At 46.9% G+C, this 18081-nt stretch overlaps 3 protein-coding genes across 4 annotated transcripts; 2 read left to right on the top strand and 1 right to left on the bottom strand.

The window, feature by feature from the left end:
• Nucleotides 1-5614: 5614 nt before the first annotated feature.
• LOC100280611 (uncharacterized) lies at nucleotides 5615-6445 on the top strand. The gene is made up of 2 exons (NM_001153529.1): nucleotides 5615-5823; nucleotides 5947-6445. Exons 1-2 carry the CDS (start codon nucleotides 5760-5762, stop codon nucleotides 6123-6125), a joined length of 243 nt encoding a protein of 80 aa, NP_001147001.1. The 5' UTR covers nucleotides 5615-5759; the 3' UTR covers nucleotides 6126-6445.
• Nucleotides 6446-7694: 1249 nt separating this feature from the next.
• On the top strand, nucleotides 7695-8435 carry LOC100282320 (low-molecular-weight cysteine-rich protein LCR69). Its single transcript, NM_001313845.1, has 2 exons — nucleotides 7695-7862; nucleotides 8032-8435. Exons 1-2 carry the CDS (start codon nucleotides 7805-7807, stop codon nucleotides 8307-8309), a joined length of 336 nt encoding a protein of 111 aa, NP_001300774.1. The 5' UTR covers nucleotides 7695-7804; the 3' UTR covers nucleotides 8310-8435.
• Nucleotides 8436-9566: 1131 nt separating this feature from the next.
• Nucleotides 9567-13817, bottom strand: LOC103627438 (gibberellin 2-beta-dioxygenase 6). Of its 2 annotated transcripts, none has more exons than XM_008647735.3 (3): nucleotides 13011-13817; nucleotides 10915-11251; nucleotides 9567-10167 (listed from the first exon to the last, which is right to left on the bottom strand). In XM_008647735.3, exons 1-3 carry the CDS (start codon nucleotides 13727-13729, stop codon nucleotides 9931-9933), a joined length of 1293 nt encoding a protein of 430 aa, XP_008645957.2. In that variant the 5' UTR covers nucleotides 13730-13817; the 3' UTR covers nucleotides 9567-9930. The 2 variants fall into 2 exon arrangements, with proteins under 2 accessions (XP_008645957.2, XP_008645958.2); XM_008647736.4 differs by having other exon boundaries at nucleotides 10915-11248; nucleotides 13011-13816.
• Nucleotides 13818-18081: the final 4264 nt, after the last annotated feature.

An 18081-nucleotide genomic window follows, 5' to 3' on the forward strand; every position in this document is an offset into this window, starting at 1 on the left:
TACCCTTGGAAGTTGAGCAGGAACTTGTCCCTGAGACTTCTCCAGGAATCAATGGACAGTGGAGGCAATCTGGTGAACCAGGTGAGAGCTGGGCCCTCTAGGGCAATAATGAAAGACTTCGCCATTGTGGCGTCGTCCCCTCCGGCGGATGCAACGGTGACCTGATAACTCATTATGTATTGCGCCGGGTCGGTGCTGCCGTTGTACTTGGGATAGGTCCCTGCCCGGAAGTTAGCTGGCCAAGGCGTCACTTGCAGGTGTGGCGCCAGGGGACTTCGCTCGTCGAGATAGTTGACTCCTTGGAATGGCGCGGCGTGCGGGAAGGTGTGATCGCGCTGGGGGAAACGCGGGTCCTCCGGTTGCGCGCGGTGTTGCAGGGGTGGCCCATGCTGCAGGCCGAGGTGGCCTTCGCGCATGTCCTCGAATTGTGCGCGCTGCTGGAGGGGTGGCTCGTGCTGAAGGCCGAGGTGGCCTTCGCGCTGCATCAGCGCAATCTCCCGCTCGAGTTCCTGGGCCTTCTGCTCTTCGTCGCGTATCATTTGCCGCACTTTGGCTAGTGCGGACACACGCTGGCGCTTGGCCTCCAGTATCTCCTTCTGCCTCTGGAGATTGCGGTTCTTGAGGCGCAGGGCACGCAGCTGTAGCTGCTCTTCTGCTGAGACGCCGAGGACTTCACCGTCCTCGGTGAGGTCCGCGCCCTCCGGTGGTGCGAAGCCTGAGGGTGGCTGCGGTTGTCCCTCAGGGCCGCAGGTGCGGAGGGTGTCATCTTCGCAGGTGCGAGGAACATCGTCTTCAGTGGCCTCTTGGCGGGTGGATTGGGTGAGGGCGAGGACCTTGCCCTTTCTTGCGGCGAGCAGTGCTGCCTTCGCAGCCTCGTCAGCCTTCGGGTTAGCTCTCTTGGGTGCCATCGCGGGTGGTTTTCTCGTAGCACGAACGGTGGGCGCCAAATGCTGGAACTTGCACACGGGCACAAGTCGATCCAACAGTGGGGGGAATGTTAGCACAAACAGGGTTTTAGCACGTGATGACAAAAGCACTGTTCATCTGGCCTCTCACGGGCACTGTGCGGGGGTATTTATAGGTACCTGAGCACGCAGCGCCTTGAGCTAAGGACGCATGTGCCCTCAGCTACCTAGGTTATCCCCAGAATATTCCCATAAAGCGGGGTTACAGACCGTAATTACAGGGATGCTTTTACAAATTAGGCCCGTAACGCACAGCGGCCACGCGGGGCCCGTTACGATGGGCCGGATCGCACGTGGGCCTCTGAGCTGGACGAGGCCGCACAGTGGGATGCCATTCGTCGCCGGTCTTCGTCTGGCGCGGTACATGCGAAGGGCGTCCCTGCCTGCTTTGTCTGTGTTAGCTCAGCTGCTGCAGCGAAGGCTTCGAGCGAAGGGTGGCGCCTTTGCCTTCGCCCCAACAGCGAGCAGAGAAGGCCGAAGCCCACGCGTGAGAAAAAACCCTTGTCGATCTGAAAAACTTGATGTCGTGGCAATTTTGAACATGAACTGCATCAGTAAATTTGGATAATTTTTCTGGCTAATCTCTTAGAGATGTCCTAACTAATGCAATAGACCACCACTTTAGCTTTTGAACTGATTGGTGAGTAAGCAACTAAGTATCCCTTGGGCCTTTTTCGTTTACTTCGGATTGCACCCGGAATCGTTCCAGCTAATCAAAGTTTATATAAATTAGAGAAGCAATACGGCTAGGAATCGTTCCGACCCACCAATCCGACACAAACGAACAAGGCCTTAGGGGGACCTGATCTATCTGACTTTGCCAATTTCACTCGAGGGCGAATATCTTCTCTTCTCTTGTATCTCTTACACGAAGGAGAACATATCCGCCCGATCAGGTAGCAATCATTACACTAAACCGAGCTGCAGAACCAGATTCTCGTGCTTAATGATGCGCCTTATCTCTCTGCACAACGCACTAACAAGCAGCACCCCCTTGTGATCTGATCGGTAACCAATAACCACCCCCCTGCAACGAGGATATTGCTATTTTTTCCCCCGGCTTATGCAGTGCGCACCGAGGTGCTTTACCGGCTGTGCATCCAATCCGGCGCGCGGCCGGGCAACGCCTGACGACGCCACCCTGCGCGGGACGAAAGCCTCACCCACCCACCCACCCACCCACCCATCCACTCGTGCGTGCGGCCTACGTGGCGCGACCACCGCACCGGGCCACCGGCCGTGCGCACTCGCCCGCCGACAGATCTCAGCCCAGGGCGCTCTGGCAACCGGGCCGGCCGTTCGCCGCACCCGCACGACGGGCGGTCACTCCACGCTCAGCGTCGCTTGACCACCGGCGCGCCGTTAGGACACACTGGCAGGAGGAGGCCAGGCGTCGAGAGCGCGACGCGGGGGCCCCCTCCGGCCGTCGTCCGTGGCCACAGCGGGCTAGGGAGGCCGTGGTGGCTTTATTTCGCTGTCACTACCTAACCACCACAAGGCTCCGTCAAAGGAGCCCATCCCATCCAGGGCAGCGTAGAAAGCGCGGTGCGCCGTGGCTTTTGCCCGGCCGGTGCAAGAAGCATCGGTCAGGGACGGGACTAGTAGTAGATCGGGTGTAGGCAAAGCATTAGGTCGCTTTAATTTAATTTGGGCCGGGTGCTGTGGCCGATCCATCTGGTTTGCCGTTGCGTGACTCCTCGTTTCGGTGGACTTGTACTCATGCTTGGATACGGCCACATTAATTTTGTGTGACTAATATATGTCTGCGTGCAGAGTACATAGCTTGAACGATCAGCATGTAGTGGAGAACCTATGTAGACAAAAGGATCCGGCACATGAACGCCGAGAGACGGTGAATAGCTAGCTAGCTAGCCAATTAAAAAAAAAGGTAAATTGTTCAAGTAGTACTACTAGCTAGCTTGCCCTTCTAGACACTTGTACCGCAATTGTCTCTCAAGAAGAAGACCTGGCCGGCCGGCTGGGGTGAAGCGGAGGTCGACCTACTTAAAGAGCTAAAGTGCAGTCCAACATGGCAGCTTGTGGACAATATATAATCTACTGGCCAAAATACACACACGAGTGCTGCATGCACCGTTTCTTCAGTGGTGGCGGTAACTAGCTGGTAAAGAGGCCGGCGCCACTAACTAGCTACAACTACGACTTGAGTGATGCTGCAACTGTGACAGATCGAGAGCTGCATTTAGCGAAACGAAAGGGTCGGTGTAGTGGGGGTGGCATGCATGTCTGCCGCCCGATATTTACCCAGCTACTTGTCCCGGCCGCTAGCTGCCTAGCAGAATCGATTGGTCGGTTCGCACAGTCCGAATGGCACTAGTATTGCTGTCACGTCAAACATCGATCGTCGACCTACGCATCATTCAGTAACGAAAACACGTAGATATAATTGGAAAAAATATTTTATTTAATATTAGAGATACATGTAGATATAGGGCTATTAAAATAGTTAATTTAATAAACGAAAACATGAAGAAAAAAATTGGGATGATTTGGTTTGGGCTCTTGGCCTTCTGTCGCGTACCATTTATATCGGCCCAGTACAAGTGCTTTACCAACTCAAGAATCGGGCCACGAGAGTCGATAGGCTTTCTAGTATCTTGTGCTCCTTGGTCCAATAATATAAGACTGTAATCACTTTTTATTATTGTACCATAATACATCTTGTTCTATCTATACATACATCTATACATACGTACATCACATCGATGCAGTAATATAAAGAGAATTAAATATATTTCTTAGTCTTTGACCATATATGGTTACGCATTATATATTGGAGGGAGTAATTAAGGGGGTATTTCGATTCAATAAACTATTTTTATCCTGTCACATCATATGTTTAGATGATAGTTAAAAGTATTAAATTAGTTTAGCGATTACACAATATTTAATACTCATAATTGTATACGAACTAAACTTTAGTTAGGGAAACCAAACACGCCCTAACCATATAATATTCTTCGCTGCCTCTTGTCTTCTCCGAGGGCCCAGTACGTATACTTCACCACCTACTCTAGAAGGTGTCTAGTTTCCCTGACTAAAATTTAGTTTGTGTCATATCAAATGTTTGAATATTAATTTTAAGTATTAAATACAAACTTAATTAGGTTTAATAAATTTGTCTCATCTTTTAGCCTTCACGTATATAATACCTGTAATTAGCATTCAGACATTCGATATGATAGAGACTAAATTTTATAGAAGTTAGTTGGAACCAAACCCCCCTTTAATCTCTTGTCTTCTCAGCAGGAGGCATGCCGCATGCATAGCAGTACATCTCATTTCATACATTTTTGGGCTGGTTTGACGGAGCTCTCCTTACTTTTTTACTGTATATAGAAGCTAGTTCTTTTGAGAGGTTTTTTTAGCTAAAATGTTTTTTGTAATTCTCTAGAATTAACTCTATGCGCAAAGTGGCTGCATAGAGTGAATCAAGAAATAAAAACTATTTTGTAGCACCTGGTCTTGTAATTTATTCCAAAGACCCACTCCACACAATCAACATAGAAGTACCTCACTGTAAGAAACTATTTAACAGAGGGGTTTTTTTAACAATGGAAAGGAGTTCCAGCTTCGCGCTTCCTCATTAGATAAGAATTAGTCCACTGTCCACAATTATTACAAATGCAACAAAAAAAAGTTCTAGATTATTGGCCATTCCAAAACACATAAGGCCATCCATGTGATGCGATGAACATTATTCCTCCCGTCTCTATAAGCCAACGTGCTTATATGATGTGCTCCTTGCAGTCATCGAAGCGCTTGTGCAACTGGGTTATATCCTCCTGAAAGAACATACAAAAAAAAGTTTTCGGATAATAGTTATTAAGAACTAAATCATTCCTTCTGAACTAAATCAATAACTCTAGATTGGGCGGGAGCTGACGCCTCCAGCGCACGATCCAGCCGGGCCCGAAACAAGGAAGTTGGATTTCGTTTCTTGAACGACCTGACTGATAGGTGCTTTGAGCACTGTGCGGGCCGGGCTGCGGTGGAAGTCCGGGAAAACAAAGGCGTTGTTGCAGGCCGTGGGTGTGGCCGCACCACTTGTCAGGCAATCAAACAGGCCCAGGTGGCCCAAAGATCGTTGGAAATGGTCACTGCACATGCACAGAGCTCTGAGTTTCTGTCCCCGATGCGCGCGCACATCTGCTTGCCGACGGATCCGATCAGATCACTGAATGATGCATGCATGAATGCATCCACCCACAAAGAGCCAAGAAATGCGTGGCAGGAGCCACGCAAGCCGTGCAGAGCGTTACGCAGGCAGGACCGTAGGGGAGCCGCATGCTGCAACCAGAACCGAGGCCCCATTTCTGAGCGGCAGCACGCAGGCAGGCAGCGGCGTGCATTGCATGGTGTGCCTGTCTGTCCTGCTAGCTAACAACGGCTAGAATCCAGCGGGCGAATTCTGAAAAATCCGGCCCGTGAAAAAAGTCACAGGACTCTACTGTATGTCGCATGGAACGATTGCACAGCCCTGCTTAGCAGTAATCTCGAACCGTCGAACGCGTTGAGGAATCAGTTTAGTTCTCGCTAATCAGCCACCCGACCCGGGCATTAAACATCAGCTAACCCTTGGGCTCAATACCAGCGCTCTATATAAACCGTGGCTCTGGTTCCCATCCATTGCATCCCCCTTTCTGCTCCTGTGCTGCGTCCACCAGCCTCGTCGTTAGGACGTAAGGTAAGACACCCAGGGGCGAGCCAGTGAGTACAGAGAGTAGCCTTACGTAGCGAAGCTCAGAGCAAGCGAGGGTACGGTCAAGGGGGGTGATGGCGCTGTCTCGACGCATGGCGGCTCCCGTCCTCGTCCTCATGCTCCTCCTCGTCGCCACAGGTGCCCGACTCAACTCCTCGTTGCTCGTCAGTGCTGCTTGAGTGACCCTTCAAAGTAAAGTTCACAGTAATGCGACGCGCTTGGTGTTGTAATGCTTAATTTGAGTGTGGCCGGCCGGTGCAGAGCTGGGGACGACCAAGGTGGCGGAGGCGAGGCACTGCCTGTCGCAGAGCCACCGGTTCAAGGGCCTGTGCATGAGCAGCAACAACTGCGCCAACGTGTGCCAGACCGAGAACTTCCCCGGCGGCGAGTGTAAGGCGGAGGGCGCCACGCGCAAGTGCTTCTGCAAGAAGATATGCTAGTAGTAGCCTCGGCTTTGCTGGCACAAGCAGGTCGTCGGCACGCAACGCAATTCAAGCATCATATCGGTCCTCCTCCCGCGTTGCTGTCTACTCGACCCCGTTTTCTCTTTCGATCGATTTCGTTGTTTCCTGTTGCTCTCTTCTTTTCCCGCGAATAATATGCTCCATGGGATCTCACTGTTGTACTTTCTGCATCCGTTGGTAGTCAGGACGATCCTTCTTCCCGCTGTCACGTGTGATTCAAAATGGATGTACTAATGCAACTGTTCGTTCTTCCAAATCTGCTTTGGTGCTAGCTAGCTAGGGAACTTGATGACCAAGCTTCTTGTGTTTGTGAGTGCACAGAGTTCTACACACCGTGACCCGTGAGGTGTACGTGAGTCTCTCTGTGCCGCGCGACTGCCAGCTAGCTGCATAGATAATATCTTTGGATCATCAGGAAAACTGTGATCTATCGGCCCAAGCAAACAGGATGAATTTTTCTTTCAACAGGATGAGCTCTGACTTGGAGCTAGACTCTGATTTTAACAACGCTGGCACCTCCCGGTTGCTAAGTTTTTTTTTTTTTATGTTGGTTTGTGATCCACGACTGCATTTGGACACAAGATCGACTTGCTCGTCATCGACTGACGAACCAACAGCTCTGCCCGCTTTGCCGGACACCAAATGGAAACTGTCCACAACTCCGCATTCTTGCGCACTGCACATATTCGGAGATTGGCACAGCATGAACAAAAGTCTCTCTTTTTGGCCGATTTTAGTAACTTTGTAATTTGTAAATACCCTACCAGCATTTTTCCATGAAAAAATCATCGTCCATCAAGATGACGGCAGGTTTAGTACACGTTTGGATCACATGTGTTAAAAGCATGCATGGCGCTAAATTAAAGTTTAGCACTCTCAAATAGAGAACCAAAATTTAGCATTTGGATAGTGTTTCTATACCATTATATAATCCACCAGTTTAAACTTTACAAAATTCACTCAATCTAATTACCTCGACATTTATAATCTCCACTAAATCCATCAAATAAATTACATCTAGACTTAATACACTATCAAAACTAACAGTTCAAATCACCCCTCCATTTGACACCGTCGCCGCCAACCTCCTCACTCCTCACGCCTTCGCCGTCGTCAACCCTTCTCCGAGACCGTAGCATTCGTACGGGCTACATGTTAGTAGATATAAGTGCTAAAGTTTAGCATATTATATAGAAAGACATCCCTACCTCTAATTAATACGAGATGGAGAGAGAGGGAGTGGGGTGAGGGGGCGATGCTGTCTTTTTTCTCAGCATAGACTATTTTTAGCTCACGTTACCGCACCATGAAGAAGCTAAAGTTAGCAGCTCACTTTATCAACTTATTTGGATCTCCAAGTGATAAAGTTTAGCTAAAAATGCATCACTAAACTTAAGCGTCATGGATCTAAACATGCTTCGTCCCTGATTGAAGAGAGATATGACCCTCACGTTTGCCACTTCCAAAATTAAGCATTGACTAATCTAAGCTCGACGGTCGACGCCAACTGTTCATATAAATTAAACTGTCCTCCTGTGTTCCAATGTATCCGCGAGGATCCCCCCACACCTTGCGACCTGCGTTGTCACCCACCCATCAAGGTTGGGGCCGCCAGCAGGTTCAGCCGTTCCTGTTCTTGATAAAACGAGAGAAGGATGGCGGCAGTGTCTCAGGGAGCTGTCCTATTCTTGTTTCTCCTCCTCGTCGCAGCAGGTGATTAGCTGGTGCCCTATGGTGTCAGGTTTTAATTGCTCATTATCCATCTATAATTGTACGTACTCGTACCAGGCAGATTGATTGGTCACCCACCTGTTCTTGGTGACTAATAAATCTGTACGTTGCGAATCTGCAAAATGGAATGTGATCAGTATGGTGCATGCAGAGGTGGGAACCATCGATGCCAAAATGGGAGTAGCCATGCCCATGCATGCCTTGATAATGGAGAACGTGAAACAGCAGGAGAAGGAGAAGGAGAAGGAGAAGGAGGAGAAAAGCACGGAGAAGGAAGAGAGTCGATGCTTATCGCAGAGTCTCCAGTTCGAGGGCTTCTGCTTCAACAGCGACAGATGCGCCGAGGTGTGCATGAAGGAGAGCTTTCCCGGTGGCGAGTGCAAGCGGGACGTGGCCATGCGCAAGTGCTTCTGCAAGAAGCCTTGCTAGTTCATCGGTCTTGCTAATTGTTGATGGGTGCTTCATTAATTTGATTTGATGGGTCTCATGGCTACGAGAAACAAAACTACTTTTGATAAAATGCAGGGCATGAAAAGCGTTTCTGCAGTCCTTAAATTGCTGGGTTTTTTTTTGACGAAACTGCATGGAGGGGTTTGCAGCCCCTTGCAGAAATTTATTGAAAGAAACAGTCAAGTAATTTACAAATAGCAGAATTAAGATACAACGAAGCAAACAAAAAAAGTAACTCAAAATAAAGATCACAACAGATTTTGGATCCATAAATCAAACGCAATTGAGTCTCTGCAGGAGGAGTCTTTGAAGGACAGCAGGTTCATCTCCTTTGACGAAGTTTCTTTGACTGCTGCAACTGAAGGTTGTTGGCTACTAAAAATAAAATCATTGAACCATCCCTGTTAGTCTGAACTGCTAGGAAACCGTTGAACCTTTCGTGTCAATCTTAGACTATCAAGGTTTATCCCGCCAATACATACCAAGTTGTTAGGACACCATAACACCTTTCACATCGGTCTGAAACCGTCAGGAGATCTTCTATTTCCACATCAATTTTCTACTATTTTTATTCATCGAAATTAGTACTGCAGCAGCTCAATTAACCATACATCCACAAGCACTACAAAAGATAAATCCAGTTGTCATGATACGCACATATTAATCACACCGCTAAAAGTCATAAATTCCGTGACTACACCAAGCTATTGGGCTACTTTTTCTTAGGGATACCTGAAGCTACTGCCTTAACTGCAAAACAAAGTCGACAGGAACCTAAAAGCTGGAATGCATCGTTGCAGGGCTTCAGATGCAGGCCGTGCAATGGTACTGGGCCTGAGATTTCTAGCCCCACCCATCCCCAAACCCAATAAAACATCAGGTCATCAGTATATTCGGGTATTTAATTGTTTTTTATATTAGGACGCAATCTTTTTTTTCACTATCCTAGAATGTAATAACAAAATAAAATGTGTTATTGATGCGTGAAAACTAGAATAATATTAGATATATATTGTGCAATGTGTAGTTTTTTTCTGTATAACATTCCATTAATTGGTGATTAATAAGGCCGCTGATTAAAGCAATTGAGGACATCAAAATAGGTTGTTCCACGAGCCTAAAATTCATTATTAAGATTTCACCCGACATTTTGCTGAATCTTTTGTATTTCCTAAGATGCATTACCTTGATAGGACTATATATGATTCTCTTTTGTAATATATATAATAACGTACGTAGCCATGAACAATATCTATAAAATCTCCACCAGCGTACATCGGTACATGCAAACTCATTCTTATACAGAAAAAACAATTCATCACTGAGAATTTTTTTAAAAAACACACACACACACACACAAAAAAAAACGATCAGCTCCTTATCATCGGCAACGATCACACGCACACACACAACCGCTCGATCCTGCTACATTCTTGTATGGTGGTAGCTACATCAAATTAAGCTACAAATTAGTATTTATTAATAACGTCTATACCAACATCACACTGCACTCTCCTCTCCATTGTGTATACAGAGAAATTAAAGCTAGGAACGTACACATGCGCGTTGGCATGCACGGTCCAAAAACTGGATATCATAATTATGTTTGCGCGAGAAAATTAGGGAGGCCGACCTTCTTCCCGGTCCTCTTGACGTCTTCCTGCACCTTTCTCCTGTACTCCCCGAAGGTGAACGTCCTGTAGAGAGAAGGCTCCTCGCACGTGCCGATCGGCGAGTCGTAGGACGGGCAGAGAAAGTAGGCGACGGAGTAGCGCTCCGTCCTGGCGTTCGTCATCACCTTGTGCTCCACGCTCTTGTATCTGTTGTTGCTCCACGCCTTCAAGAAACACACACCCAAAGCTAAGAGGAAGACGTGTACACCTTGTGGCCCGGCCGGCTTAATTACAATGCATATATATGCATGAATGATGATGCTGACAGATCGTAAAACACAAGCACAGCACAGCACAGCATGCGTGTATATATATATTGAGCTGATGGTCCTGCTGACGACTACTGCTACATTATATTGTAAGGTAAGTTAGGTATATAATCTCCCTTTTTGGATGATGGCAAATCACTTTATGGTAGTCCATGTAGTAGCGTATACGTGTTGCGCATGCAAAAAGCTGCAATACACCATGTGGCGATATGTGAGTGTGTGAGTCATATGCATGCATGGACAGGTGAGCTTCGGTACTACTGCAATGTTTTCCTGTCCCTCTCGGACGGCGACTATCGGCGGAATAATGCTTGTAGACTTTTCGTTCAGCAGCAGTACATGTGCATATATGCACACTACAAGCATGAACAGCGTCCCTTGCCCCAGCTAGCTACTAGATTCTGTACTTGCCCGACGACAGCTTGTGACTTGTGAGCGATAGATAGATGTTCTTCTCGTGCAGAAAACGATGGGTCGATGTGGGCTTTGCTGCTAGTACAGTAACCAGTAGGTAGCGAGGACGAGGACGACGACGATATCTCGACCGACCGATCCATCGGCACGTAACAGGGGAGGGGAAGCTAGGAGATTGGAAAACGCAGCACATATATATGCAACATGCAAAACGATGCGCGCGCGTACCTGGAAGAGGTCCCCGATGTTGACGACGAGGGTGCCGGGGATTGGCTTGACGGCCACCCAACTGTCCCCCTTCATGAGCTGCAGGCCGCCGACCTGCTGGTCCTGGCAGAGCACGGTGAGGAAGTCGCTGTCCGTGTGCGGGACCAGGCCCAAGGCGCCTGGGGAGATGGGGCACGCCGGGTACCGGTTCAGCCGCAGGAAGCACGTCGTCTCGTCGCACCCCTCCGGGAAGCGCTCGCCGGCGGGCCGCCGACCCAGGAGGGCCTCCGCCAGGACGCGCGCCAGCGTGCCGGCCAGCTTTGACATCGCGCCCGCCACCTCCCGAGTCACATCCCTGCTGCACCGATATGTTATATATAATGATATGATATGCTATAACCACTACTGCAACCTAAATATATTCCCATAATATATTGTTGTGCCGACCTGAAGACCTTAATATATAATTTCTCCTGTTCTGTTTATTTGTAATATGCAACTAGCTAGTAAGCACTTACAAGATTCAACGCTTCCAGCGAGGGCGGCCAATTACCATTGGAAAATCAAATTTCCTATATACTCTATATAATCAGAATAGAAGAGAGGGGGTGATGGAGTGAGAAACAAAAACATGGAGGAAAAGAAATCGGCTGATGTTTCGTTTGACATGATTTTGTGGTCACCAAACAGCCCAATGAGCAGGCAGCTTGGAATAATAATCCCGTTTCCATTAGTACACCCACGAGAGGACCACGCTGATAGGACACGTGAAAAGCATAGTAATCAAATCATGGGTCAAGGAGTAATTTTGCATGACTATCCACTGATCGACATGCATACATGAGAAAGACGTGAGTTACAGTTGCAGCCCACTGGCCATTATTGGGCGTGTTCGGCTGGCTACAAGCCGACACTGTTGCAGCTGTTTGGATTGCTGCAGCTGCAATCCATAGAGAGAAAAATATTGTAGAAGCCGCAGCCGCAGCCAGATTGCAGCCGCAGCAAGCCGCAGCGAACATGCTTATTATATTACTCACTCCGTTTCTCTTTATATGTCGCCTAATAGTTCAAATTTGTACTAACGGACGACATATATTAAGGAACGGAGGGAGTACTTCTGATGACGATGCATGTTGACTAATGACTACCTAGCTTATTAACCACCGTCTCTTTTTCCTCGGCCAAATTACGTCGTGGTAACTAAGCAGTAGTAGTAGTACTTATTCCGCCGCACTCACGAGCGTCGTAGTCATGCAACCCTATCGAATCATATATACATTTATTATCAGCTACCAGTCCCTCTTGGATGGGAAAGCTTTTTTGTATAGATATTATTCCTGGTACTTAGAGATGCTAGCTACTTCTACTTGAACGAGATTGAACAGAAGAATCTGCTGACAAGGGGCCGGGCCGGGCCGGGCAGACACATGTCGAGCGCTGTACGGGCATGTTTGGACTTTGGAAGCACCTTAGTTTTAAATAAACCAATTTCTATAAGCCAGATTATGAAAAAAAAACTGAGTGAGGGTATTTAAAACCCGATTTATAAAAAAATCATTTTCTAGTTTTTTAATACGCAATTGCTAACCTACACTTTACTTGTAAAAACAGTAGCAGCAGAAATAAATGGTGTGAAATCAATAAAGACATGATGTAATTAAATGGACAAAAAATGATTTGTCCTGGGGAATATGCCAGTTTTTTGGTTTTTAAGGAACTAGTAGGAATCTAGTTTCTATAAACTAGAGTATAAATTGGAATGTTTAAAACCACTCTAATTTTTTTACAAATCAGTTTCTTTAAAACTGGATGTTGCAAATAAGATGTAACCTCGTTCGTCGTAGCTTTTTTTTTAAAAAAAACTACCGACAAAAATGGGAAAAAAACCACACGGTACATGTAGAATTAGCTAATATTGGGGAGTAGTTCGCACTTAGTGGGTGTTTGTTTGGGATTATAATCTACCCAGATTATATAATCCAATAATTTTTGAACTAAGAGTTAGTTCAAAAGTTGTTGGATTATATAATCTGGGTAGATTATAATCCCAAACAAACACCCCCTTAATAAACAAAAGTCGGCGGCCGGGCCGGGGCACGTATACGTACGAACCGAACCTGAGGGTGGTGAGGTCGCCGAAGTCGCAGGTGGTGCCGGAGCCGGAGACGCCGGCGAGCGGGACGTGGAAGGCCTCGGACCAGGACAGCTGGCGCGGAGACGTCGCGGTCGGGGTGCCCCAGCGGTAGGAGTCGTTGAGCAGGCCGGCCGTGGCCTTGGTCTCGAACGGCAGGCGGAACAGGCGCGCCTGCTCCCGGCGCATCTCCTCCAGGAGCTCCTGCGGCACGCCGTGGTTGCGCACCTGGAAGAAGCCCCACTCCTCGGCGGCGCGCGCGATGGCGGCCGCGCACGCCGCCCGCTCCGCCTCCGCCTCCGGGGAGCTGCCGTCGTCGGCGGTCGTCAGGCACCCGACGTCGATCATCGGGAGCTCGCACTCCGCCACGGGCAGTGAGACGTCGTCCCATGGCGCTGTCGACGTCGTGTAGGCGCCTTCATCGTCATTGCCGCGGCGGAGGAGCGCGTAGTAGCTGTCTGCCAGCGGCGGCTCCGCTGCGCCCCCCGCGAAGGCCGGCATGGCTGGCTTGTGGTCGAGTCGTAGCTGTGTCTGGAGCTGTGCGTGCGTATGTGCAGTGCAGGCACGCGGAAGCTGAGCTCTAGCTGATGGGGGACTACCTAGCTGTGTGCTTGTCTGCCTGCCTGTGCGACCGCGTGCTGCATATATATAGCAGTGGCCATCGACGCGGTGGCTTGGGCTGGCTGCACGTTCTCGCTCGGGCATGCCTGCACCATCGTACCCGTACACGCACGCAGCTTGGGCACGCACGCACGTACGCTCGTGGGCATGGCTTCTACAGTGCACGGGTCCGGCCGAATCTCTCCCGCGTTAATTAGCCGCTACTGATGGTGGTTAGTCGAGGCGCGCCGGCGCAGGCCGACACTTGGACGCGGCGCGCGCGTGTTTTGACCAGGCCAGCGATGTGGACAGTCTAGAGTTTAGTACGGGACCGGTGTAGAGACTAGAGAGTGCGGTACGACCATGATAAATAATATAGCGTGCCTGAATTCTCTGGAAGCTAAGGGTGCGGTTGTACAGCGTTGTCAGACACCCCCGACGGTGCGCCCCAGCAGCAGATGATGGCCGCCCTGATCGGAGGCAAACGGGCGCGCCCCACAGTTGCTACAGCAGTTGCCAAACCCTGCTGTGATGTCATGGTCCTGTCGTCTCGTCTGTGGCACATTCTCGCCGCTCGTAAACCGGAGTAGGGATGCATTCCGATTGGTCGGTCGATCGAGGTTTATTATTTATTTAATTTAAATTTAAATATATATCTACTCTTTTAAAGCACCGGTTTTAACCACGTACAGATTTTTTTTTTGCAACATCTGTTTTTTTTTCCTCTTTCGCTTCTCGTCTACCAGTGGTTTGTTAACCCATCACAGTTGGACTCTGAGAAACCAATCCAAAGCCACCCAAGCCCAACATAATAGGGCGTAGATATGTTCCTCTCTCTCAATCTCACTTCTCATTTACCAGTGGTTTGTTACCATACAGAAGGACCATGAAAAACCACTCAAGTTCAACACGACAGGAAGTCGTATACAACGTAGCGCTCTCATATATAGTACCACAACGTTAACTAAAGAAGAACGAACGACCGGACGAGCTATAAAAAAGGGTTATACTCCTTTTCAACTTATACCTTTCTCGATCTCTTCGCTAAGATAAAGTAGGATATTTGTTCTTGTCTGTTTAATATCTAGTATGTGTACCATATGCTCATTTTGATATTAAATTTGTTTATCGTGAGTATGTTTGTGGGGGTCCACCATATTAGCTTACTAGACCCTCGTCTGTCGTGTGTGGCTCAATCATTGCACTGCTATATTAGGGTCTACTCTACCCAAACCAATACTATTAAATATGATTGTGTGTTGTCGCAACCTGTATTATATATAAAAGAAACAAAGAAGGGGGAATGTTGTGTTTGAAGCTGCTTAATCCGAGAGAGCCACAGAAACAAAGCTATACGTATAATATAACGGTGCCCTGAGTAGACAAGGGGCCATGCCGTCCCGGCTTGATGCTGCTCCTTTTGGGGCACCATGGCTAGGTGGGGGCATGGTGGCTTGAGGAGCTAGACTAGTTGATTTGGTGGTGGTTGCATTGCAACTGCAGGTTCGTCATCAACTAGCTAGTACACAGGCACACAACGCCGCGCATGCATGGCACTGTTTCTCTTTAACGAGCATGAAATATTTTGTGAACTTAAAAGTTGGCTGCTCCTCTTTCTCCAGAATATATATATAATACACGCCATACCGTTGGTTCGGCCTGCGTATATGACGATTACGAATCCATCCTCCGTCATCGCCGGCCTCGCGTCATCCTGTTTGCACACGATTATTCGATATATATACTGCTCCTTGTCTTCAGGGGCTGATGTTGTTTTTTTTTTGTTTTTGGAAGAAAAAAAAAACTCTTGCCCAGAGTATGTTCTTGATTAATGGACAAACTGCCGAGCATATAGGGAATGGTGTTAGTAAATTAAAATACTTGATTCAGTGTCAGAGATTTGATTCCATCTACATGAACTTCATAGGAAAAAAATGAATGGAGTGATTCTAAAGTTGGATTTTGAAAAAGCTTATGATAAGGTAAAATGGCCCTTCCTCCAACAAGCTATGCGAATGAAAGGTTTCTCGCAGAAATGGTGTGATTGGGTTTAGTCAATTGTCTCTGGAGGACATGTGGGGGTTAAAGTTAATGATGAAATTGGCCCTTTCTTTTCTACTCATAAGGGTCTCCGTCAAGGTGATCCTCTCTCTCCGATTCTCTTTAATATAGTTGCGGACATGTTGCCAATTCTATTTTTAAGAGCAAAGGTAAATAACCAATTCACGGGTGTGGTTCCTCATCTAGTGGATGGTGGCCTTTCTATCCTCCGGTATGCGGATGATACCGTTGTTTTTCTGGATCATAACTTGGATCAAGCACGAAATGTGAAACTTCTCCTGACCGCTTTTGAGCAGATGTCAGGTTTGAAAATCAACTTTCACAAAAGTGAGCTTTTTTGCTATGGGTTAGCTAAGGATCATGAAATAGATTATTCTTGTCTTTTTGGTTGTGGGATCGGTTCTTTTCCTCTCAAATACCTTGGAATTCCTATGACCCATCGCAGGTTACGAAATAGTGAGTGGCAGTGTGTTATTGATAGATTCGAAAAACGATTAGCTATGTGGAAAGGTAAATTACTTTCTTCCGGAGGTCGTCTAGTGCTCATTAATTCAGTCTTAAGCAGCCTCCCTATTTTCATGATGTCCTTTTTTGAGGTGCCTATCGGGGTGTTAAAAAAACTAGATGCCATCCGCTCTCGGTTCTATTGGCAAAATGGCCAATTTAAAAAGAAATACAGACTTGCAAAATGGAATATTATTTGTCAACCTAAGGAGGTTGGTGGCTTGGGGGTAGCTAATCTAGCCACTAAGAACATTTGTTTACTCAGCAAGTGGCTCTTTAAGTTATTGAATCAAGACGGTACATGGCAACAACTTCTAAAAAATAAATATTTAGGATCCAAATCACTTACTCAAGTCGTGAGAAAATCAGGAGACTCTCATTTTTGGGCTGGTCTCATGAATATTAAGGAAGAATTCTTGAGGTGGGGGAGGTTTCGAGTAGGTGATGGTCACGCAACTAGGTTCTGGGATGATAGATGGATTCTGGATAGACCGCTTAAGGTCATTTATCCAAACCTTTTTAATATCGTGCGGAAAAGAAAGGCTTTAGTCAAAGATGTTATGAATGGAAATTTACCCAACCTTTCTTTTCGCAGAGCTATTGTAGGGGTGAAGCGGGTCGAGTGGCATAATTTATCAACTTTACTCGCATCTTTTCCTTTGGGTCATTCGAAGGACAAATTCTTATGGGGACCTCACCGAAATGGAGTTTTCTCAGTCCAGTCAATGTACCGCCTTCTAATGAATATTTCCACTTTAACCCATAATATGTTGCTTTGGAAACTAAAAATCCCTCTCAAAATTAAAATTTTCTTGTGGTACTTAGGGAGAGGAGTTATTCTCACTAAAGAAAATTTAGCTAAACGTGGGTGGACATGAAGTATGAAATGCTGCTTTTGTAATCAGAATGAGACTATTCAACATATTTTTTTTGATTGTTACCTTATCAGGAACATTTGGAGAATTATTTACTTTGCTTTCAACATAGAGAGACCCATCAATATTAATCATATAATTGAGAATTGGGCTACTAACAAGGGAATAGCTCATCGGAAAAAACTTTTAATTGGAGTGGCAGCAATGTTTTGGTCTATTTGGTTGTGCCGCAATGATGTGGCCTTTAATTTTAAACCAATACCATCAATTTTGCAGGTTCTTTTCAGGGGGATGTATTGGCTCAGACTCTGGAGATTATTGCAGAAACAAGAAGCTCACCAAGAGATTCTTGTGGTATGTCAATCCTTAGAGATGGTGGCAATGGAGATCCTTGCAAAACATGGTTGGAGTTCTAATGCCAGATTAAAGGACGTTTGATTCGAGAACAAGTTCTTGTCAAGGATGTTATTTTTTTAATGATGCATGTTTTATTAATTTTCAATCTGTAATACCGTATGTAGGAAACTACAAAAGGCTGGAACATTTTTTTTGTTTCCATTATCAAAAAAAAATCTAGGTCTGTTCTGATTAAGTGTGAAAACGTTGCATGCATGATGGAAAAATGCACGCTTTATACTATATAAATAAATTAACATTGGAGGACTGCTGCCCAAAGTATTTGTGCATTTGCACTTGCACTGCATGTAGGTCAAAACAAACTGATCAGTGACACTCTCGGACTCCTGGTTCTGGTGTAATAAAACTGACAACTCTTTTCGTCTCAACAATCTATCATTGATTAATAAGCAAAATTAAGTATAGGGGCGGCAGACCGGCAGTTTGTTTGTCGTCCAGACAAACTTTCTAGCACCAGCTTTTCATTACTCTGATGTAGTACTACTCCAGCCATGTATATATAGGGAACGGTGCGAGATCTATAATAATGCATGGGTTGTTTCTATCTCTAGGGTTCGGCGCAACAATCCAATCATGGTGTCCCTGTCACGCTAAGATTTT

The sequence above is a fragment of the Zea mays genome, chromosome 5, assembly GCF_902167145.1.
Source record: "Zea mays cultivar B73 chromosome 5, Zm-B73-REFERENCE-NAM-5.0, whole genome shotgun sequence".
Classification (NCBI taxonomy): domain Eukaryota; kingdom Viridiplantae; phylum Streptophyta; class Magnoliopsida; order Poales; family Poaceae; genus Zea; species Zea mays.